We start from the raw sequence: 23,970 nt of genomic DNA, 5'->3' as shown, positions 1-23,970 counted from the left end.
AAGTATTGTCTTTAGTTGCAGATACATACACAGTCCGACATATTACATGAGAGCAAGCAGAAAGGGGTGGGACAAGGTTAATGGTCAGACTAAGGTACGGGTACCTAAGATATGTTACATTATTATGCAGAGCTTATGAAGATAAGATGTGGTCAAAAGGAAAAGGATTCCCTCAGACAATCAGTGAAACAGCAATTAAGTCACTAGGTAAACAATTTACAGGCCTGAAGATGGACTTAACTTTGTCCCTCTTTAGTAATGTAGTAGCTCCTCCTAAAATTGACCTGAGCTAGAATGTCATATGCAGATTTTACATTAACTAAGCTGCCTCCCCGAAGGTAGTTTTCCCATTTGAAAGCTTCGCTGAATGCGTCAGCTTTTTGATTGGTTAAGGAATAGTACAGGGAGACTAAAATTCTCACTGGCTGGTTTCTGAGCATTTTCAGAGATTCAGTCGACAGCATGCAACTGTTTATCCTCCTGGGGAAAGACAACTGGTTTGACCAGTGTAAAGAGGCATTGCTGGCGCATGAGTTCTTGAAATTTTCAGCAAGAAAGTGTGATCCAGGTCAGTTTGACACTCAGTGCATTCATCTGGGCACACTATATTTTGGGGGCTGTTCATGGAAGAGAGCCCTATAATGTGAATGGGAAAATGTAGCACTGTGACCCCTTCTAGGTCTCTTTGTGTGTGTGGACCTTGGTGTGTGTATATATGTGTGGGTGGCATTTTAAAAAATATATAGTAGTTTTATAAGTTGATCTTTCATTTTTCCTTTATGAATCGGTGTATGTGCTGCTCTGTGGTTTCATTTTATTTTTATTAGCATCTTGCCTTTCCTCAGCTAAGGGAGGTGGCTTAAATGGAGTTCTCAAGCAATTTCTCACACCGGTTTCTGACTAAACTTGTTTGGTTTCAGCAAGATCATTGTGTTGTATGCTGATAGTCCCTGTATTAGGCAGTGATGCGGACTTGCCGGGAAATTTTTTCAATTGAAAATTTAAATTTAGCGCAAAAAAGAAAGCCGAGAACACCACATACAGGCAACACACGAAGGAGCGATGGGGTTTGTCCAGGCTTCATATCCCACATTTAGCCCTTCTAACAAGACTGATTTACAGCACAACAACCCTGACAACTGTAGGTTGATTACATTTCCATACGTGGGACAGAACATTTTCCAAAGGAAAATATAGCTTTAGAGTATTTTATGAAAGACCTTCTACCCCACAGCACCAGTGTTGTTTCTGTTTTCATTCTATTTATTTATTCACTGATGCCATGGTTGCCAACCTCCAGGAGCGGCCTGGAGGTCTGATATTACAGCTGATTTTCAGATGAGAGAGTTAAATTAGAGAAAGTGGCTGCTTTGAAGAGTGGACTGTATGGCCCTGTAGCAGGCTGAGTCCCCCCCCTTCCCAAGCTCCACCCCCCAGATCCCCAAGTATTTTCCATCCCCGAGCTGATTACCTGGCACCGATATGTTCAGAGAAATAACTAAGCAACTACAGTGCACACAAGCAAGATATAATTAATAAAACCATGTGCTAAGTCTAGTGGCTGACTGATTCTGTGGCTATGGGCCACAGGCCAAGAGGCCTTTGGACGGTGCCAAAAGCCTCAAGCCTCAGTTCCGTGCCCAGTGTTCTGTCTACAAAGTGGTAGGAGGCAGAAACTGTTGTGCATTTGGCAAGGTGTTCCTCAACATTCTCCTCTTCCCTTCCTGTAGATTAGTGCTGTAGAATTGTCACACAAAGCCCGTCTGCCGCAATGTCATTTTGATAGTTTTAAAAAAGCAAAAACAATTTATTGTTATGCAACATTCATAATACAGTAGGTGAAACTGACAACCTGTGAGCGTCATGCCTCTCCAGAACTGCTTTGAAGATGTATATCCTACAATAATAAACCAGTTAAGCCTCACTAAAACCACAAAGCTGAATTTGGTAGCCATTTAATAAGGAATTGTACAGATCTACAGAAATGAGGGCTCAGAAAAATAAGACATTTTCACACTGTTTTTTTTCCCCAGCAGAAAAACTGGGAAATATTGGGAATCACTGAAAAAAATATATACTATAGACAGCATTATTTTGTTCTTGTTGATTGGAGCCTACTGACATTTAACCAAGAGGAGCGTCTTGCCCAACTGCACTCCTCTCATCAGAACTACAAGCCACATTCTGTTGTTGCTGAAGGTTCAACCAATACCCTTTGGGTGGAGGAATATAACAGGAGGCTGCCAGGAGAAAGGGACAACCAAGAAATATTAGTTTCCAATCAGCAGAACCACCGGTAGGGCCTAGGACAGTGCAGAAATTTCATGTTCCCAGAAATTTTGAATCCCACATTGAAAATAATCTGCCTTTAACTAGAATTTTTTGGAGAAAACTGAAATATGTGTAACTTCCCTATCAATCTTTAAGCTTCTTTTATTGGCAAAATATAATTACCATCAGTAACTTGGCCAGTATATAAATTTTTAGTAATATCTACATTTTGTATGAGGAAGTAATTAATACTTAAGAGTAGCAAATTGCTTCCCCCTGCCACTGTTGTCCATGTATCTTTAATTTTTGCCACCTGAGAAGTAGTAAATTGAAGGCAGAAAACAATTTGGCAGTGAACAAAAGATGTGTTTGGACAGAAGCTTGCAGAGTTACAACAGGAAGGACTGCAACCATGTTTAGGAATAACATTACTGAATAATATATAATCATTAAACACATTTACATATATTAATGGTTTATCAACGTGATTTACATTTTAAAAATAACCTTGCAAATATTGCATTTCTCTCCAGTTTTACAGTGTTGTTATCATAGCCCTTAAATGAGTTAACAAGCAAACACGAAGTCCTTTACTCCAGGCCTAATTCATTGGACAAATGGCGGCTTAGGTATCATAGCAGCAGAGTTGCCCAGATTGGGGACCCCCCCCCAAAAGCACCTGTCTCTCTGAGGAGACAGGCTTATGGTTAGTAACTAAACAAAGTCAAGAGCCTCCTTGCAAGTAACTAGTGCCCCAAAGCAGTGTGCATAGCAGGGGTAGTCAAATGTGGCCCTCCAGATGACCATGGACTACAATTCCCTTGAGCCCCTGCCAGTGAATGCTGGCAGGGTCTCATGGGAATTGTAGTCCATGGACATCTGGAGGGCCGCAGTTCGACTACACCTGGTGTGTAGCCCTCTGATGCCTTCAGTAGGTTTAGGAGAGAAAGTAAAGGCTGGAATTGCACTCCTTCCCCCTAGGGAAAGGGGTCATAGGCTTGTCCTTCAAGTCAACTTGCTCTTCAGTTAAGTGCGTGGAGATGCTGGAGACCTGCAGTTGCTGAGATGGAAGCAATCTGTGGTGCACAAGGATTAAGGCTTCAGTTGAAAATAAACTCCTTGGCTATATCCAGGCGAGCTCCTGGTACTAATTAATGGAATGGGTAGCCCTGTTGGTCTGCTGTGTCAAAATCATAAAGTAACCTTGTGTCACCTTAAAGACTTAACAGGTTTATTGTAGCACAACCAGTCATGGCTAGAGCCTGTTTCCATCAGATCATAGAATTGTAGAATCATAGAATAATAGAATTCGCAGCCAGCAGGTGAAAACTACCTAGATTGCTAGAGGGTGAAAATTTATGAACAGCATGGCCATGAAATGCAGCAGCATTGAAAACACAAGTTAAGCAAGAGGAACACTTGCAACAACTAAATCAGTTTAAGCTCTGGTTCATAAAACTAAATCTACTGCTTGATTTCAGATTCAGCCGTTCTTCATGCAACAATAAATCTGAAGTCTTTTTGGTGCCATGTTTTTGTTTCTAAGGGAAGGACAGCAGTTGCCATACCCATTAAAATGCTCTTGTGATGAATGAATGTACTGATTTCAGTGTAGATGGGAAGTGTAGATGGGAGCTGGTAGATGTGGGGGTGGGAGTTTTCAAAGGTGGCCGGTGATACGTAAAGAGTGGTCGCTGATTAGCTAACCTCCATCCCATCCCGCCGTCGAAGTGGAGCCCAGCCCCTTGGTTTACTGCGGAGCTGGGTGACATGAAGAGGGCCGGGAGACGTCTAGAGCGGCGTTGGCGGAAAACTAAGAGTGAAGCCGACAGAGCGTGCTATAGAGCTCATTGGAAGACCTATGAGGCGGCGCTGACAGCGGCAAAGAAAGCCTACTTCTCTGCTACCAATGAATCAACTAGTTCGCGACCAGCTCAGTTGTCGAAGGTATTTAGGCCCTTGCTGACTCTTAAAATCTGTGCCATTAAACTCAGGAACAGGTGATAAAATTGTGACACTTTTCCAAGATTGTTTGCAGGTAAAACTAATCTCAGGTTGGATGCTGGTTGCGATAAAGTCCAGACAAGAAAGGTGCATTGTCTGGCCCATTCTTAGAATATTTTTGCCCAGATGCCTTGATGGACGTTGGCAGCATTTTGAGATTTGCGTGAGTTAACGCTTGCACTTTGGATCCTGGCCCATCCTGGTTGCTAAAATCCCCGTAATGAGTCCTTGATTTCCGTCACAAATCCAAGACTTGACTTGTCAAATGCTATCACTCCCCAAAATATTGTGGCCAGTTATCTCCTGGGCTCTAACCTGCCCTTTCTGGGAAAGGTGGTTTAGAGAGAAGTCTTACTGGATGACTCATCTGCTCTGGACCCTTTCAGGCCAGCCCGTACAATGGAGGCAGCGTGATGGCTTCAGTTGATGATCTTCCTTAATCTAGACAAGTGCCATGCCTCTTTGTTGATCCTACTGGATTCATCAGCAGTCTTTGATAACAGTGGCCCATACCCCAAATGGTTGAGACGCTTAGAGAGAAGTAGGTATTGGGGTGTGCTTTGGATTGGTGTAAATGGTCCATTGCTGATTGGACTGAGAGGGGTTACTTTTGGAGTCCACCATTGTGGGACCTGTCCTGTGTGTCCCACAAAGGATAGTCCTATCCTCCATGCTATTCAGTCTCTCTGGAAAGCCCTTAGGAGAAATCACGTGTGGTTTTATAGTTGGCTGTCACCAGTATGCTGATGATACCCAAATATATTTTGTTATACAAGTCCCCAGGTAATGATGTAGAGGTCCTGAACCAGTGCCTTACTTTCCTGGTTTAAATGGCTAAAGGTGAACAAATGGGGTCTTAATACTGATAGGAGGGTGTTTGTTGGGAAGGTCTTGAAGGACGTAAGAGCCTAGGGGTTTATATTGGAACCAGCATTATTGCTGGATAAATAAGTTAATGCAGCTGCAAAAATGCATTCTTGCAGCTTCATTTAGCACTTAAGATAGCCTTGTTATAATGTGGATCCATACAGCCAGTTGCTGGAGAACGCCATTGCCCAGTTAATCAGGCACTAGGCAGAACATGAAAGTAACGCCTATTCTGCATTCATTTCTTTGGTTGTCAGAAAGTTCTTCATTGCCTTAGACCTACAATACTACCGTTTAAAATTTAAAGTCTGCTGCAGCAGCTTTGCTCATCTGAGCAAAGTTCTCTGGAGGAGCTGTCCTGCAAATGGGAGACATTGGCGACTGCCTGTTCTTGCTTGTTCTCTGTGGTGGTTTCCAACTTGTGGAACAGCCTAACCCAGAAAAGGTCCCCACACATATCATTTTGCAGATTGTTCAAAACAGGAATGTTTAGGATGGACTTTTTATGAAGGGGTTTAGAACTGTGGTATAAGGGGACAACTCAAGAAGTTGCTTTTATAAGGGGATAAGATTGAAGCTAATTGTATGTACCATCTAACTTTTACCTTCGTAACCAACTTTCTGCATTATGGTATATTGTGCCTTAGACTGTTTTTTCCCCATTGTTTTTCCAGTTCTGTAATGCTAGTCCTACTGGCTTGTCCACTGGATGTCTTATGCTGTCTGCATGTTTTTAAAGTGTTTTGTTATCTGCATTGAATTTCAGTGAGGAAGCTGGGCTATAAATGGAAGTTAGTTAATATTATGCATTTAATATATTATTATTATATAAAATATTCCAGGAAGCTGTAGGTTAATTTCCATGAGCCTGTGCTGAGCTGACCAGGAAGTAACAGCTCAGAGTGGCAAGGTTGTTCTCTACTTGGGCCCAGCTGTATGTGTTGAGCTGGCCCTCCCAACTTTTAATAACATGATGCATAATTCTTAAGACATCCAGTGGGCATTGTCGTTTTCCATATTATGTGTGTTCGCAGAAATCCATGGAACTTTTGAAATTGAACATTGCCAAATCTATCCTGAGATGCTGAACCCATCAGGTTTATCTTCCCTGACCATCTGTTAACTCTTTCCCAGCCATTTAATGGGGATGTCACTGTTGATTCACTAGTGCACATTCCAGGCTTTCTGTGGCTGTGCATGAGTTTTAGCATATTTGTAAACAGCAGTCTAGATCCTGTGCGTATATAGAGACGTTTGTTTACTAAGGAGCTGAGGTAAAGGCCTGCCCCCCCCTCCCAGTTTCCTGCTGTTACTATAGGAGAACTATGGTGCTGCCACTGTGGCAACTGCTCAAAGGAGTCGTCACTCACATTTGAAGAGATGCCAGCAGAAGAAACGTAACAACAGGTGTATTGTTCCTACCTGCAGACAGAACTCAGCAATGACTGAGGAGGATGTCCCCTACTGGTATAGCCTTAACTGCTTTCAGTGAAGGGGTCGTTGTAAGGATCTATTCAAGAAGAAGAATGTTTGGGTCTATATTTAAAGAGGATTAATTGCATCGTAGCAAAAAGCCTGTTGGGGGGGGGACTGGCCTGGGGTGGAGTGGCCGTCACTCCTTGGCCTGTTTTTCAGCGTTTTACCATATGCATCAGGTGGCTGCTCTTCCTTGATCTGTCTTAGGTGGCACAAAACCTCCCACTGAAGGAAGGCTGCACAGAGACCTCACTGCTTCGCATTGGATGGTCTGTCGATCACTCTCGTACACAGCTAGGTAAATAAAAAAAAAGCATCCTTCGAGGTGGCATCCCAGCTCAGCTAAGGTGTCGCAGTCGTGCAGACCGCGTTTTTCAAAAGTGCAGCTGTAGTAAGTGTTTGCTCTCTTCTAGGTGAGGATGAGTTTTCTTATGGCTACGATGGACGAGGGTTGAAGGCTGAAAATGGGCAGTTCGAAGAATATGGTCAGCCCTTTGGGGAGAATGATGTGATCGGTTGCTTTGCTGTAAGTGCAGTTAACAGAGGCCTTGTGCCGGCTCTTGAGGGGCTTCCTTGCCATCTTCAAAGTAGGCTGGGTTTGGGGGAATTCATAATTTTAAGTTAACTCCTTTCCTTGGTGTGGTGCCATTCAGGAAGCTGCTCTACATTCCGTATGACATCATGGAAGTTTGCCTTGATGCTCCTTGTAAGAGCATCTCCATAACTTGCTGTGTTGCTGGCCGTGGCTGCAAAAGGGCCAGCTTTGTTGTGTTCCAAGGCTATTTGAATGTGGCTTCACGAGCATGTCGCTGTGATAGCTGTGTCTTGCTACTGCTGGAGGGTTTGTTGCTCATGTGCTTCTGTGTCTTGTGTTGTAGAACTTTGAAAGTGAAGAAGTGGAGCTCTCCTTCTCCAAGAATGGAGAGGACCTGGGTGTGGCATTCCGGATCAGCAAGGAGTCTCTGGGTGACAAAGCTTTGTTGCCACATGTTCTGTGCAAGAATTGCTCTGTGGAGCTGAACTTTGGCCAGAAGGAAGAGCCCTTCTTCCCAGTTCCTGAGGAGTATGTGTTCATTCATGCTGTCCCAGTTGAGGATCGTGTGCGCACTCCTCAGCCACCCAAGACCACTGAGGAATGCGAGGTAATGTGGGCTTCTCTCCTCTGTTCACAAGAGGACCCTCTCTTGAGTTCTCTAGGCTGTGTACTATGTATCCAGGGCTGTCACTTTTCCCCCTACCCTTCCTTCTTTGAGATAGTCTTTGCTTCTGAGTTGTTGCTTTATCCTCCAGGCAAGGCAGGTGAAATCACTGCTTTAATTCCCCCCCTCTAAATCTGTGGGCTTTCTCTCTCACCCATTCCAGGTGCTGTTGATGGTTGGCCTGCCTGGGTGTGGGAAAACCCAGTGGGCACAGAAGCACACCCAGGAGAATCCAGACAAACGTTACAACATTTTGGGGACAGATGCTGTTCTTTTTCAAATGAGAGTGAGTATCCAAAGTGAGGAGGCTTCCTCAATTGGGCCAGATACACTCTGTAGAAGATGTGTTAGCTTTTTCAGTGGTTGCTATCAACTTCATTTCTCCCTGTGTTAGCAACTGGAGAAAGACAGGGCTTCTTGATATCAATCACATATCACTGATACAGTTCAATAGATTGTGAACAAAATTAATCATGTATGAATATATATGTCTATATATATATGAATATATATGTCTATAGTACATAGAGTACAACCATGCTGTAGCAGATATTACATAAAATCTTTATAGTACACTAGCTTCAAAGCCCGTTCCTAAGAATGGGCCTTTAAAGGGTCCCCTCCCCTGGCCCCTTGCCAGGCAGCTTAAGGTGGCTTTGGGCGGCAACTTGCAGCCAGATCAAGTGAGGTGGGCAGGGGCTGGGCAGCTTGTTAGCAGGGCTGGAACAGAGCTCCTTAGCAGGCAGTCAGCAGGCCCAGCCTAGCAGGCCGGGAGGTCCTTGTTAGCAAGGCCAGCCTAGCAGGCCAAGAGGCCCTTGTTACCAAGCCCTCCACCATGACCCTTTGTCCAGTGCCCTCTCCCCTGACCTGCTGCTGGCTCCAGGCACTGAGGCGTCAGAGAGCAAAGAGGCTAGAGTCCAGGGATGGAGGGCGGAAGCTGCAGAGGCAGGGCCAATCAGGACAAAGCTGGCTGCACCCTGATTGGCCCTATTCTAACTTGGACAGCTGGACACGTCCCACCCCCTAGGCTGTTTCACAAATATATAGAGGAACAACATTGGATAAGGATATTCTGAATGGATAAAGCTTTTTCTTTAGAAACCTGAAAATATTTCCGATGACAAATATTTTTTTAAACCTTCCGGTTTTTCTAAGCAGGAGGGAAATAGGTGTGTCTTCTGAAACTTGGATGCTTTTGTTCTGGGCTTTCATACTGAAATAGAGCTAACTGCATTTTGGGTGCAGGTCTGGCATTGCTTTCCTTGATTAACTCCGTCATAAACATTTTTTCCTTCCCTTGCTAGACAAGAGGGCCTGAAATTGAAGAACTGGATACCAAAAGCCAGGATCAGCTCACTCAGCAAGCTGCCCGTTGTGTTAGCAAGCTGGTCCAGATTGCCCCCAGGACAAAAAGGAACTTCATTCTTGATCAGGTACCTCATTTATAGCCCAGCTGGAACTCCTAGGAATCACAAGCAGCCAGCTTGTCCTGGCTTGACAGAGTTTGGATGAAGAATCCACCTCTGCTAAAGAGATTATCGTGCATACCTTGACTAATAGGGGTGATGTTATGACTCAATGGTAGAGCATCTCCTTGTCATGCAGAATGTCCCAGGTTTAGTTCCCGGCATTTCCAGTTTAAAGGATCAGGTAATAAGTAATGTAAAAGACCTTTGCCTGAGTTCCTGCAGAGCTGCTGTCAGTCTGAATAGACAATATTGACCTTGATAACCAGCAGTATGATTCTGTATAAAGCAGGTTACTACTTGCCCATTCACTCTTTTACCTGCTTAAACAAACCCTCTCTAGGTTGCCTGCAACTTCATTGCAGGACACGTAGGCATATTCTTGTTGTAGTTTCAGAGATCAGCTGGTTCCTGACTTCGCAGATCTTCAAGGTGGCTACATTATGAAATATATAAAAAGTCACTTCTGACATATTAGAAAGGCATATCAGTCTCCCTATAAACACTATAGCCGAATATTACATGTTCTTAAAAGATTGCTGGAATAAGAAGGTCTTGACTGCTTCATGAACATGCAGGGAAGTTAACATTTGGGTCTCCTTTAGGGGGAAAGAAAGAGTTCAGTTTGGAAGAATAGTTTAGGGGAGTGTGTGAGTGAGATTGCCACTGAGCTTCCAAAGCCTTTAAACAAGCTACCTACTTAGGTATTTTCTTTAAATACTGGGAGAGAAACAGGGCAGAGTTACACTCTGCATGAAAAATGGCAAACTGCGAACTTTAGAATAATGTTTTTTTAGTTGCCAGGTAGGCAGGAAGACATCCATTACCACCACATAGTGGGCCTTTCATATTGATAAAGCTGCTGCTCTCTGTGGGGTTTGACTGTAGGTAGAGAGCTAAAGAAAGCTTCACGGAAGGACAGATTCCTAAGAGGTTAGTGCAGTTCCTCTAAGAGGTTAATACTGTTGGTACAAAAAAGATGACTAGAGGGTAGGGAGTGTGAAACAGGGTTGTAAAATTGTAACCAGTGGGAAGACAAATTACTGCACCATGGTTTGTCAACAGCCTGTGAAATTAGGTGGAAGACGAAAGGGACTCTGTCAAGTTCACTGCTCCACTAACAGATGAGCGTATCACAAGAGGTGATCTCTAAAAATTTCCAAGCAGCTTAATGTGGCTGTCAGGTATATTAACCAAAAAATGAAAGGTTCATTCTTGGAGGCAGCGGGTCAGTTTCCGCAGAGCCGTTCCACTAACAGAGGCATCCCCACCCCCTGATCTGTGAAAGGAACCTTCCTGGGACTTCTGCATTAATAGTGCTACTAATAGTGGACAACATCAGCAGGACCCAATCTCAAATATTTGGGCACAGATGGAAAGCTTGGTGGCCTTCTAGCTGGCTGTTGTTTGAATGCTGGACTGGAATGACCTTGGGTCTGATCCAGCAAGGTACATAGAACTGTAGCAGCTCTTGGTAAGCAAACAGTTAAAATTTCACACTTCTATCAAATTCCAGGTCAAGAAATAGACTGAGGGGGAATTACTTGCCTGATCTCATTAGCTGGGTGAGGAGGCGTGACTGCTAGAATCCAAATTATTGTGATTATGGCTTTATGGTGTTGTGTAATCTCTGTGACTATGGGAGGGCTTTTTGAATGGCCCTTGGTGGGAGATGGGGGCGTTTGCATTTCTAATGCCCATCTCTTCCACTCCTTAGTGTAATGTGTACAATTCTGGCCAACGGAGGAAGCTGCTGAACTTCAAGGGCTTCTCACGCAAGGTGATTTTAATTGTCCCCAACGAAGAGGACTGGAAGCAGAGGCTGGAACTGAGGAAGGAGACTGAGAAGGATGATGTGCCTGAGTCAGTGATGCTGGAAATGAAAGGTAGGCTCAGCGAAGGGTTTGGGAGAAACATGACCGGGCAAGCAAATGGGGCAAGAGGTTTCTTTCCCTGCTGAAGCAGCAGGGAAGCCCAAGAGCTTTCTCACTCACCTTTCCATCTATTTCTTGCTCTTTCGTCCTCATCGCAGCCAACTTCTCTCTTCCGGAGAAGTGTGACTACATCGATGAAGTCCTGTACCAAGAACTTACAAAGGAAGAGGCTCAACCCCTGGTCACCAAATACAAGGAGGAAGCCAGGAAGCTGCTTCCGCCTTCCGAGAAGCGGACAAACAGACGCAACAACCGTAACAAACGCAACCGCCAGAACCGCAACCGCGGCCAGGGATATGGTGAGTCGTTTGCGGATAGATCTGGAGAATCTCCTCTAAGAGGCTGTCCTCATGAACTGAGGATATGCCCCCAAAGGAAGTTTGTGTTCTCTGTGTGAAGGCAGGACTTCCTGAGTGGCACCCCCCCCTATTGCAGTCAACTCTTTCTTCATCTCCTTGTCTTCCGGATATGCTCTTCTCTGTTGAAGTTTGATTGCCTTCATGGGTGTCCAGTGTGCTTAGAGCACCTGGCTGTGCCAGTCCAGTTGTTTTAGCTTGTGCTTGAACTACTTAAATCTGTTAATCACATGGTCCTCCCCCTTGGACCGTGGACAATGTCATGTTTAGGTGGGGCATCCTTTTATTGTAACCATACCAAAAGGCAGAGTTGAGATTCTTTTTCTTTTAACCAACAAGAAAAAAGATCCTTCGATCCAGGGGGGGACTCTCCTGATTTCACTGTGGCTTACCCCCAGTATACATTCCCTGTTTATATTTGCTCATTTCAAGGTGCCTGTTTGACAATCATCCACACTTTAGTGTATTCTGTGTTTCTATTCCCATTTTGGGGGCTCCCTGCTGAAATTACTCTTCTTCCTGTATTATATTTCTGGGCCAGAGCCCAGTGCTTCTATTGCTACAAATCCTAGGCACCAGGAGCTGAATGAGAGAGACTGTTGATGGAGTGTTATCTCTACAAGCAGTTTTGGAAATGTTTTCCTGGAACTTCTTTTACTCCCCTAACCAGTGAAGAATTCTGCTTATCTGAATTGCTTTTCGTGTGTGTCTATGTCTGCTTTCTGGGCCACTGTACAGTTTCTCGCTGATCTCCCCACCACATTGTCGCACAGCGCCAACTAGCGTAAATAGGCTTGTGTCATGCCGCTGCTTTGCCTGTGTTGTGGGCACCTGCTGCTGCTTCATTCCCAGTGAAAAGGCCTCCTTCTGCAGGAAGCCTATGGCAGGCGTTGTTTGGGTGGCAGAGCAGGTAGTTTCCCTTGCAGTGGATTTTGGAGAAAGCTGGAAATTAAAACCGTCACTGAGAGCCTTTTTCTTTTCCCTTCCTTTTTGGCAGCTCAGCCCAGGCATCCAAGTATGCAGCACCCCCCCGGGCTGCTGTGTGAGTAGCGTATTGGGTCTGTGGGAATTGGGGTAGGGCAGGGAGGCGGGAAGGAGGGTTTTGGGGTAGAGGATTGGGAGGAGAAATTGGGCTGAGATTGCATTTGAATTAATTGGGGAGGAATTAGCACAGGCAGGATAGTCATAATTCTGTATGTTGCCAGCTTTTCTAGGGAGTTAGGAAAAGAGCATGTGGTTTTGGATGGCCAGCAAGCTGCAGAGAAGCTTTTGCTGATATATCTGTCTATGGCAGCTGTTCTTTCACATTCTCGGTCTGTTCTTTGGACAAAAGTGACGGACGGCAGTTCAGCTTTGCTTCCCCCCCCCTTTCCCCCACCTAATGTTTTCTTGCTGTGAATTTATGCTGCTGCCTGGGGAGATGCCAGGTTAGTTAGCAGCTCGGCTGAAGCAGCAGCTCTTAGTTCTGCAGCCACGTTGACACTATTTCCCTCCCCACCTTTAACAGTTGGTGGACAGCGCCGTGGTTACGACAATCGGGTTTATGGACAGCAGCAGCAGCAGCAACAACAGCAGTACTGGGGGCAGCCTGGGAACAGAGGTGGTGGTGTAAGTATATCCTTTCAGTTTCTTGCTAGGCAATGGTTGGTGCTGATAGATGGCTTCTTTTCCCTGCGCTGATTATGAAAATCTTGTTGCTAATTTTGTACCGGTTTTGACTGTGTGTCCTATAAAGCAGTGGTCCCCAACCTTTTTATCACTGGGGACCCGTCAATGCTTGACAATTTTACTGAGGCCCGGGGGAGGGGTAGTCTTTTGCCGAGGGATGTCACCACCTCCATCTGAGCCCCTACTCCACTTGCTTTCCTGCCGGTGCCCCGACTTCCTGCCACCCAGTGGGGGGTGCTGCCAGCAGCAGCTGCGCAGTGCCACGCCGAGGGGGAGCCCCAGCCATGGCAGCCACTGGAGGAGTACGAGAAGGCACTGCGGCCTGGTACTGACTGATCTACGGACTGGTCCCGATCCGTGGCCCGGGGGTTGGGGACCGCTGCTCTAAAGTACCAAAAGCATTTCCATAAAGAACATATATATCATTTATTTATCATTTATTTATATCTATTTTTATTCATTCATTATTTACTTTTATTTATTTACCTTTTATTTATTATTTGTTTGTTTATTTATTATTTGTTTGTTTATTTATTTACCACCCTCACTGAAGGCTCAGGGCGGTTTACGTGAAACAGGTGTTCATAACTCAGTGTTCATAATGATAATTCAGTGGTAACAGTAGACAACATAGTAGAATGGTAAAACAATGGTGAAAACATTAGATCAGCTAATGTATACTGATGGCCCTGTGGGTGGACAGATTGGCAATGGTTACCATAGAAGGGGAGGCTTTGGGGGCCAATGGGAAGTGGTTGGTTCAGGTCAACCTCAACCATACACTCCCTTTTGCAGGCCTTGCAGAACTGTTTGAGTTCCATTAAGACTCTGATCTCCTCTGGGAGCTCGTTCCGCTAGGTGGGGACTGTCTCTACCTAACAGCCAGGCCGGATACTTGAATGGGATGGGACAGAAATTTCTTTCAAGTATCCTGACAATTGGTCCGCAACAGCCTTTTCAAGCATCTTCCCCAGAAATGCTAAGTTCGAGACGGGGCAATGATAGGCTGTTGTGGTTCCAGAGATGGTTTTTTAAGCAGCAGGCAAAGCACTGCCTCTTTTAACCCTTCCAGGAATTTTTCTGTTGAGAGGGAGAGGCTGATTATCTCCAGGAGGGGGGGCCACTGCTCTTCTATCTGTTGTTTTTAGCAGCCATGATGGACATGGGTCTAGAGAGTATGTGACTGGCTTTGCTGCCTTTAGCATCTTGTCCGCTTCGGTCAGCGTGAGTCGTCTGAAATTACTCAGTGTACTCTCCAAAGACGGCCAAGGGGCCTCTAGGTCACCTTCTGTGTCTAAAGTTTGAGGGAGGTCGTGGCAGTGTGTTGAGATTTTGTCTGCAAAATGCCTTGCACATGTCTCAGCTGATATCCAATTGGTTACTATTTTGGTGCCTTTCCTTTAGGGCAGTAAGAGAGAACTATCCTAAATAATTGTGCTGGGCGTGAGTTACCAGACACTATTAGGTCGAGTAAAAATTGAGTTTTACCGACTTCATCGCCATCTCATAGGCTCTTAACTTCATTGTATAAGATGCTCTTGCAACTTTATCATGAGTCTTCCTCCAGACTTTCTCTAGTCGTCTCAGTTTCTGTTTCTCCTCACGGAGCTCCTCGGTGTACCAAGGGGCCCGCTTGAGACAGAGGCGAAGAGAACGTCAGGGGGCTACCTCATTGATTGTGTCCAGCGTTCTGTTGTGCCAGTCGCTGACCAGACCATTTAGAGACGTGCCGGAAGGCATTGGGTCCCGCAGAGCGTTCAGGAATCCAATTGTATCCATAAGTCTCTGCGGACAAGCTGAAATCTGCTTGACGCCCAATTGAGGGGGTGGTAGCCTTAGCCCGGCATAGTGGTCTGACCATGGCACAGCCTCAGCCAAAACCAGACCCACATTCAATCCCGCACCAAAAATGAGATCCAGGTTGTAGCCTGCCTGATGAGTAGACCCAACAACAAATTGCTAGAGCCCTAGCATTGCCGTGGCTGACACCAGATCCATCCCATTTCTAGAAGGTGGCAGCTCAGCATGTTAAAGTCCCCCAGAATAAAGAGTCTGGGGAACTGTAGCACCCTAGCGGCTACCTCCTCTAGCAAGGCTGGCAGGGTGTCTGGAAGTGTGTTGGGTGCGCGGTACACCAACCAGACAGTCACGCTCTCAGTTGAGTCCCACCTGAGGCCTACACCTTCAGTTCCTGGAGTTGCTAGTGCGGGGATAGCCCTGAAGGAGAAATCCTCTTGGATTAGGATTGCCACCCCTCCTCCACACCCCGCAGTCCAAGACTGATGGAGGACAGAGAATCCGGCATGGGCTAGTTCTTCAAGTGTGACTGTCTCGCCCCCCCTGACCCAGGTCTCTGTCATGCATGCCAGGTCCACGTTGTTATTTATAAAGTAATCTTTCAGTGTGTGGGTCTTATTATTAATCGACCTGGTGTTGCGCAGTATCAGTGTCAGGCGGATTGTTCACCTTTGCCTCCACATTAGTGTCCTGAGGGATGGGACGGCGATTGGAAGGGGTCCGGACATATCATTATTTGATTATTATTGGATTTTATACCGCGCTTCCCATACAGCCCAATCATCATGAAAATTAATTACTGTGGCTTTGAGGACGTTTTTCTGACAGGTGGGGAGTTACAACCCTTTTACCGATGTGAAATGTTGTGGGTATAAAGGACAGAGATGGGATGGTGTATGGACCATACATGGCTGAATATGTCACTGTTTCTTGCAGGGCTACCGCAACTTCTATGATAGATACAGGGGGGACTACAACCGGTTCTATGGACGTGACTATGACTACAACAGATACAGAGACTACTACAGGGACTACAATCGGGAGGTAGGAGGCTGCAGGGACGTGCTTGTCTAAGATATTTGTGCACGTTTTTGTTGAAACTGTTCATGGAGATAATTGTTGCTAGAATAGTATTTCTCTTCAGGTTGTAATAGCCCTGCAAAGGAAGTGCTGATTCTCAGCTCAAAGAACAGTTGCCCGTCCTTATTGAAAATGCTCCATCTGATAATGAAGGTTCTTTGTTTTTTTACTGTATAAAGTTAAAGAAATGAAATAACAGCACAGTAACACAAGAAAAGCAGTACAGTGATACAAGAAAAGCAATTAGCTTTTAGGTAAAGGTAAAGGTATCCCCTGTGCAAGCACCGAGTCATGTCTGACCCTTGGGGTGACGCCCTCCAGCGTTTTCATGGCAGACTCAATACGGGGTGGTTTGCCAGTGCCTTCCCCAGTCATGACCGTTTACCCCCCAGCAAGCTGGGTACTCATTTTACCGACCTCGGAAGGATGGAAGGCTGAGTCAACCTTGAGCCGGCTGCTGGGATTGAACTCCCAGCCTCATGGGCAAAGCTTTCAGACGGCTGCCTTACCACTCTGCGCCACAAGAGGCTCTTTAATTAGCTTTTAGAGTAACCTTAACTGCAAAATGCCAATCAGGCAGAAATTAGGAATAAAAGCAGCAACAGAGAATGAGGACATCAAAACTAACAAATCAAATTTGTTGCTAAAGCTTTGAGACTCCAAAAGGGTAGCCTCTAGGAAATTCCACTTATAATAAAATTCTGCCTGTAGTAACCGAACCTGCTCCTGCTATTTTTCCCTTCCTGCTGTTTGGCTTGATCGGTTATTACACTTCTTAAGCTCTTTATCAGCTTAGAAGTCATCAGATTGTGACTGGCTTCCAATTGTGACTGAGCAGTATATTTGTGCATGCTATGCAAGCTTGGCTGTGCAGTTGTACCTGCCGGGGACACAAGGGGAGAGGCAGCAAGAATAAAAGAAACTGGAGGAATCTGCCCCACTCATGAACACAAAGAGAGTAAACCAAAAACATTACCCATCTAGAATGAAAATGACTCCTGCTCAACCAAGCAGAATCAGTTGGGGATAGGGTTGCCAGTCTCCAGACGAGAGATCAGTACCCCTAGTAAAAATGGCAGCTTCAGAGGGCAGACTCTGTGGCATCACAGTGCTTCTATCTCTCTCCCCCCCCCCCCCCCATCTCTAGGTATTTCCTAGCATGGAGCCAGAAAGCCTTCCAAGTCTGCTGCAGAAAGTGGCTAAGACTCAGTTTTTGTTCTGCCTGCCCTTGATCAAGCTACACAATACAGTATTAGCGCAGCGCTCCTGAGTTTAGGTTGCATGGTTCTGTTCAGCCACCAGCAGCTGTATCTGCTTTAAAACCTGGCCCCGTTTTCTGCATAACTAGATTAACCTGCCTATCCTTTATGAGGACGTCAGATGCCTTTTTATTCTCTCCCCTGCCTCTGTAGGTTAGGTTACCAAAGTTGGGGGAGACTACAGCCTTTTCATGATGGCAAACTTTGAGTCCAATGGCACCTTTTAAGACCACCAAAGATTTATTCTAGGCGTGTTGTTTTGTGTGCATGCACACTTAGACAATGGAACAGGGCTCATAAGAGTATAGATGTAAGGAGAAAGTAAATTAATAGCAAATTAGTAAACATCATTACAACACACACAATATGGTATTTCCTTGCTAGAAAACCAAAACAGGCCTTTGGGTTCAATTGTTGTTCACAAAAACATAGGGTAAATAAACAAAAACATAGGGTTTAATGGCAAACACTTTCCCAGTTGTGAAAAGAAGTAATTAAAAGAGACTTGTTGCTAGCCCCATCCATTTCCACCCAAGCATGGGAGTGTCCCCACAACTGACAAGCCATGCTGAATTTGTTATCCTGTCCTGAGACCAGTGAGTTAGATTCTAAATTACATTGTATACTTAAATACATTGCATTATAGTCTCATTGTCCCAAATAAAATAAAAAGAAGAGGGGGTTGTAAGGAATGTGGATATAAGAGTTGAATGAGGTTTGTATACATCGTGAGATAAGAAATCTATATCCCTGCTGAGTCAGGGACATTCCATTTTTTTTTTTAGTGTTGTAATAACTTGTTAGCTTGGAGGCGCTGAGCTAAAAAAACTCAGGCACTTGGAGATGTTTTAGTATCATCACATTATTTTTACTGATTCTTCTGGTGGTTTTTAGCTGTCATTTACACAAAACTGTACCTGGGGAAGGGAACTTAGATGCTTGAAAGTACCCTGAAAACCTTGGTGACTAAGGTGCTACTTGACTGGAATCCAAGTTCTGTTTCTCAAGGGGTGTGTGTGTCCTAAGCCCCCCTAGAGGTCCAGAAAGGTACTGCAGGGGATCTGGTGTGTGCCATCTGGTTTAATTTGAAAAGGGAGCCATTTTAGTTTTTCTAAGAATAGAGGCAGGACAGTCCAATCCTCAGGATGAAGGTGGGGCTATCTCAGAGCTTGCAGACCATTCACTGCAAACCTGCTCTAGCTAGAGCCCTTCATTGGGTGAACAGAAGTACCATTCTAATGCAGTTTTCATGCTTACTTGAAGTACAAAATAAAATTAATCTTGGTTCTAGTCTATTTTTTAATGCAAAGGATTTCACCATATAGAGCACCCTGCATCCATGGACAGTACCAGCTAATGGCAGTGTGCAGTAAAGCACTGAAAATGCAGCTTTTGTATGATGCTGGTCTTTTTTCTGTGAGGAGTTTTCCAAAGTGTTTCCTGGTCTCTTCTTACCCCTGTTCTGCTGATCTAGAAGCTGTTAACCTATAAGGGACCTTCTTGCTGTCTCTGTTGCAGAGGCCCTTCATATCAAGTGATGAGACTGATTAAACCTTGGTTCATGGTCTTTTGACTTGTGCCCTAGAGCCGTGGTCCCCAATACGCAGTCCACGGCTGGTCCGCAGCGGCCTCAGTACCAGGCTGCCGGCCACCACTGTGGCCTCCCCCCCCCCCTGGAGTGAGAAGATAGCCAGGCCGCTTCGCTTGCGGCCCAGCGAGCTTCTCGCTGCCGGGGGGGGGGAGGCAGGCGAGGCTGCTGGAATGCCAGCAGATGCAAATGCGTGTGCGTGGCAGCTCTGTGGGGGCACAAATGTGCATGGGGGGCGCAAACACACCAGGGGGCGCAAACACGCATGTGTTGCTGCGTGTGAGCGGCGCATGGACCGCCGGCTCTCCCCTGGAAATTGTGCTCAACCTAGAAAAGTTTGGGGACTGCTACCCTAGAGAATCACCCTCTGGGATCTGACCTATTTTGCCATGTACAGGCAATACCACCTATTATCAGCTGTGCTTTTAAAAGCAAGGTTCAGGGGCTCACTGCATTGTTACAAAATGTAAGAAGATGGAAGCCTTTATGAAGTAAGCATAACTTGCTGATGACACTTTTTAAAAAGGGGGAGTATCCAGAGTGTAGTATGTACTAGTGAATAAGGGGAGACCTTTAAAGTCCACAAATACATTTTTAAACAGAAACAGGCATTCTCAGACTGCTAAAAGCTTGGAAACAAAGGATTCAATTGCTTAATTGTTTTATGTTCACCACTCATAAATGCTTTTTAGCTAAGGTGTGGGACAAATCCCTTTAATCGCTGCTTCTGTTGTGTTCCCTTTTAGTGGCAGAACTACTACCAAGACAGAGACCGATATTACAGGAACTACTATGGCTACCAGGGGTACCGGTGAAACCCCAGCCATCTTCACCCTTCAGCCAAGCGACGAGATTCTACTGAGGGGAAGTGTCTTGTAATTTCCCAAGATGCAACCAATGGAAACAGGGCTGTTGGGAAAGAGGCAGCAGGGGTAAAGGATGGGGTTTGGGGTTGGGTGGGGGTGGGAAGGTTTAAAACAAAAATTGTAAATTTTTTTAAAAGTTTGTTGAAAGAATATTGTCTTATTCTATAAAAAAAGAAAAAAAAACATTTCAAACCTAGTTTAGACATTTGTAATCAGAACGTTTGCGTGAAAAGGAAAGCAGCACTTAGCGCTGCCTGCAATTGGACAGGAAAACAGTACATCATAGAGCAGCTGGGCTGGCAGCCATGCTGGGGAAGGGGAGGCACAGAGCTCCTGCGAGACACTCATTGAGGGGCGTAGGTGAGCGGAGACTGGAGGAGTGGTGGCCCATGCAGATGGGGGGAAGTGCGTTTTGAGTTCTCAGAAACAAGCATATTTGGGGTTCGTGCTTGCCACTTTTGTGTTTTGGGGGGTGGACAATGGCATGCATCCTCTTCATGCCGGGTGAACAGGGAGACATTTTCCAGCATGGAGACCCGGAGAAGGAGGCCATGGTGTTCCCTTTTCCTCTCCCTCAGTGTTCGGCCTGTGTTTTCAGACAGTGAATTTCTGGGAGGCCTGTTGGGCATTGTGTGTCCCAGGCCAGAGGCTTCTCTTGAGCATCTCCCTACTCCCCCAGGAGTCTTCCTTATCTCTCCTTAAGTGTGATTCTGTGATCCATCTGACAGAAGGATGGGCAGGAATTTGGATTGTAAAGTTTCCTGCCTTGTTTTCCATGGCCAAAGCAGGCTGCCTTGGGTGTCTCCCCTGCACACACATATACCACACCCCTTTGTCCCAAAGCTTAGCTTGACCCCCTGCTCTCTCTTTCTCTCTCTCTCTCTGCATCTGTGCTCTTGTTTGTGGAGTGGAAGGAACATTTTTTTTCTCAGGGTTTCTGCAGGATCTTCTCATTGTAAGCACCTAAATATGTATATAGGCGTGCAAGCATGTAGCTGTCACCTTTTGAGGAGCTTAGCGCTGAGAATGGCAACAATTTTATACAGTTAGTGCAGGGGGGGAAAGCGGGTTGGGGTGGAGAGGATACAATTTGCTCAATGCTGATGGTTTTGATAATCTTGGTAGATTCTGTATATAGGAAACTAAGCGGGGGGGAAAGGGAGCAGAAAGAGGGACTATGCTTATTTAGGGAATTTGGGAGGGGGGGTTGTATGTGCTCCTCTCTTGAAAAAACTCTTGATTTTTCCAAAACCTGGCCCTTGGTGAACTTCAGTTTTGAGAAGGTTTGAGGTGTGTTCTGTGGGCATCTATCAAAGATCTTTTAAAAAAAATATTGGTGTGCCCAATATATAAAATATCCTCTTGGTGTTTTGTCTGATTACATGGAGGAAGAAAACTATCCTTTTGCAGCAGCCAAGTGTAGTTGATTCAGTGGCTGGTATCCTTTTCTTAGCTTTTTTTCTTTGTTTTGTTTGGGGGGGGGATTGTAATTTTTTTCAGGTGGTAAGGGAGGGAGAAGACTATTTCCTCATCCTGAAACTTAGGGATCCGGTTATTAATTTTGCTTCCCTGTCAAGTCTTTCCATAGAACAAAAGGGATGGTGGAGGGCTTTCCTGGACAAGATGTCCTTCCTCCTCTGGGATGTGATCTGTGTTAATATTCCTGGTTTCTGGATCCCAGGTTTCTGCAGCTTAGCTAATTGTGACTGATTCTCCTGCTACAGGGACTGAAGATTTGCCTCCATTCCTTGTGATTCACTGTTTGAAATTCAAACTTTTTAAAAAACTTTCTTTTAAAAATTTGGGACTTTTTTTTTAGAATACTCATAAGCCTTCGTAAGTTGCTCTGTCTGCCTCCCCCATAAGAGTGCTGATTTCCTGCATCCCAGCTGGACAAAAGAATGGGGGCCTGCCAGCTCCAGAAGGCATTGATTCGTAGACATATGGGGCAGAGGGAAGGGGAGGGCTGCTGTCTCCCAGCTCTCTTACCCTTTCCCCCCAGAAAAAAACACAGGAGCTAGAGAGAAGCAGGATTCTTCTATCTCCATGCATGTATGTATTCAAGAACGTTTGATTGTGTGACAACTGTTTTTATAACAAAGTTAAACCGGTATTTTAAACGCTTCAGGCCATTAGAAAATATTCTTCTGGGGAAGAAGGGGGGAGAGGGGTGTGTGTGTGAGAGAGAGCGAGTGAGCAAGCGCAAATATCTTCAGTAGCTGAACACTCGCTTGGGTGTGTGATGGCTTGATTGTGATGAAACGCTGATTCGGGGTGCGCTTTCCAGCATGACGGGGCACCAGCAGCCTTGATGTAAGCAGGTCTGCGGCGTATGTCTTTCAGGATCACAAGGCTCGGTGGAACCGGAACTGGGCCCATAGCTTCAACATCTTTGGGAAGTTGCTGTCACAGCTAAATGAGAGCTACAGTACTTTTCTCTTGTCAGGGAGGGGGAAATGACTAAAATTCTGCCGCACCCTAGACCATCAGAACGAGAGATCTTGGTGACTTTTGGTAGATGTCTTCTTTTTTTTCCTGCACATTTTTGTTTAAAAACGAAACAAAAATAATTAAACAGTAAAAAAAAATACAAAAAAAGAAAGAAATCCAGCCTGTTTAAAAATCTGTTAGTGTTTTTCATGATTGTATGTCTTAGTTGCTGTAGATGGAAAGCTCAAGCGAAACGGAGGCTGTAAATGTTTTTACAAACTGTAAAACGTTTAAGTGGCCAGTAAAAAGGGTTTTGCCATTGAACATGTAACTGTGTGGTTGTTTACATCTGTAACTTTCTTTCCTTAACAATTCTGGCATATGTAGGTTGATAAAACTTCCATTTTTAGAATAAATAACCATTCGCTTGACTCCACATCGTTCTGTTGCTGCACTGACTTCTTCGGTGTCATTCTGCTTTTTGCTCGTCTTTTCTCCCCATCCCTAATTAAAAAGAAAAGCCTGAAAAAAAGACCAAAGTCAATTGACCTTCCTTTTCGTTTAAATTGGGGCAGGAGCTTCTATTGGGGTTTTTGTACATCTGTATCCTACATATGAATAAGTCTGTAGCAGGTTTCCATTCCTCTGCAGGTTGTTCCCCTGTGCAAAGAATCTCTTGGCCCTGAGGAAGGATCAATATAATTCTATAATCTATAGAATTCATTCTATAATCTCTCCATTTTCTAGATGCCCCATATGTAAGAGAACAACAATTTAAGGGAATAGGTTTCAAACAGAAGTGGATTCCTTCACATCCTTGGATGGAGGATTGTGGGAAGAAGAGTTGGGTCTTGTATGCCGCTTTTCTCTTCCCGAAGGAGTCTCAAAGTGGCTTACTATCCCCTTCCCTTTCCCCACAGACATTCTGTGAGGTAGGTGAGGCTGAGAGGAGGAGGAGCGGGGAATCAAACCCAGTTTGCCAGATTAGAAGTAGGTGCTCCTAACTACTATGCCAAGGAGATATTGGCTGGGTCTCTGTACAACAGAGTAAGCCATGTGGAAAATATCACTAATGATACCAGAAAATACAAATAGCAGAGTTGTTGGGTAAAATAAAACTTGATGCAGTATGACTATTCTGTACAGTGCAATTTTTCTTTCAGTTGGGATTTTTTTAGCTCCACCATGCGTTAAAATAAACCTCTTCTTTATGATAGCTAAATGGAACTTTCTGTAAGAAGAAATGTAATCTTAAGTCTGTAAAAGGTAAAGTGTGTTGCTTTTCAAGGCAATGAATTATAAAAGACTTCGGTGTGAATATGCTTTCCTTTCTAAAAGTCCAACCTAAAGACCCAGTGTTTAGGACTATTACACCTTATTAGAACTCACTTTTAAAGGGTTAGCCACTTCATGGCCTTGATGCTGTTGGAACTAGAAAGCTGGAGGGCAAGGACAACTGTTAGGATCTGTAGAACCTGCCCTTCGATAGGGGAGCTGATCTCTCTTCTGGAGATCAGTTCAAGTGGGTCACCATGTTAATCTGAAGCAGCAGAAGAAATTTAGACTCCAGTGGCACGTTTAAGACCAACAAAAGTTTTATTCAAGGTATGATCTTCCCTGTGCGCACACACTTTCTCACATACAATGTCATGGAATGTCCTGACCCAAGTCAAAGTCAAGAACCCAAAATGTTCAAAATAAGCAGATAA

At 44.9% G+C, this 23,970-nt stretch overlaps 1 protein-coding gene across 2 annotated transcripts in view; it reads left to right on the top strand.

The window, feature by feature from the left end:
- The window catches only part of HNRNPUL2 (heterogeneous nuclear ribonucleoprotein U like 2), a 29,976-nt gene extending 7,284 nt beyond the window's left edge, over nt 1-22,692 (top strand). The window contains exons 5-15 of one of the 2 annotated variants that reach the window (XM_077324706.1): nt 4,003-4,218; nt 6,826-6,916; nt 7,032-7,144; nt 7,497-7,760; nt 7,981-8,103; nt 9,122-9,250; nt 11,001-11,169; nt 11,316-11,516; nt 13,081-13,181; nt 15,975-16,082; nt 19,712-22,692. In XM_077324706.1, coding sequence (XP_077180821.1) covers nt 4,003-4,218; nt 6,826-6,916; nt 7,032-7,144; nt 7,497-7,760; nt 7,981-8,103; nt 9,122-9,250; nt 11,001-11,169; nt 11,316-11,516; nt 13,081-13,181; nt 15,975-16,082; nt 19,712-19,780 — 1,584 coding nt within the window. In that variant the 3' untranslated portion in view covers nt 19,781-22,692. The remainder of the gene's footprint in view (nt 1-4,002; nt 4,219-6,825; nt 6,917-7,031; nt 7,145-7,496; nt 7,761-7,980; nt 8,104-9,121; nt 9,251-11,000; nt 11,170-11,315; nt 11,517-13,080; nt 13,182-15,974; nt 16,083-19,711) is intronic. The other variant, XM_077324714.1, reaches the window with a different exon arrangement.
- Nucleotides 22,693-23,970: the final 1,278 nt, after the last annotated feature.

The sequence above is a fragment of the Paroedura picta genome, chromosome 1 (assembly GCF_049243985.1).
Source record: "Paroedura picta isolate Pp20150507F chromosome 1, Ppicta_v3.0, whole genome shotgun sequence".
In the NCBI taxonomy this organism is placed as follows: Eukaryota; Metazoa; Chordata; class Lepidosauria; order Squamata; family Gekkonidae; genus Paroedura; species Paroedura picta.
This window is presented reverse-complemented; position numbering and strand designations above follow the sequence as displayed.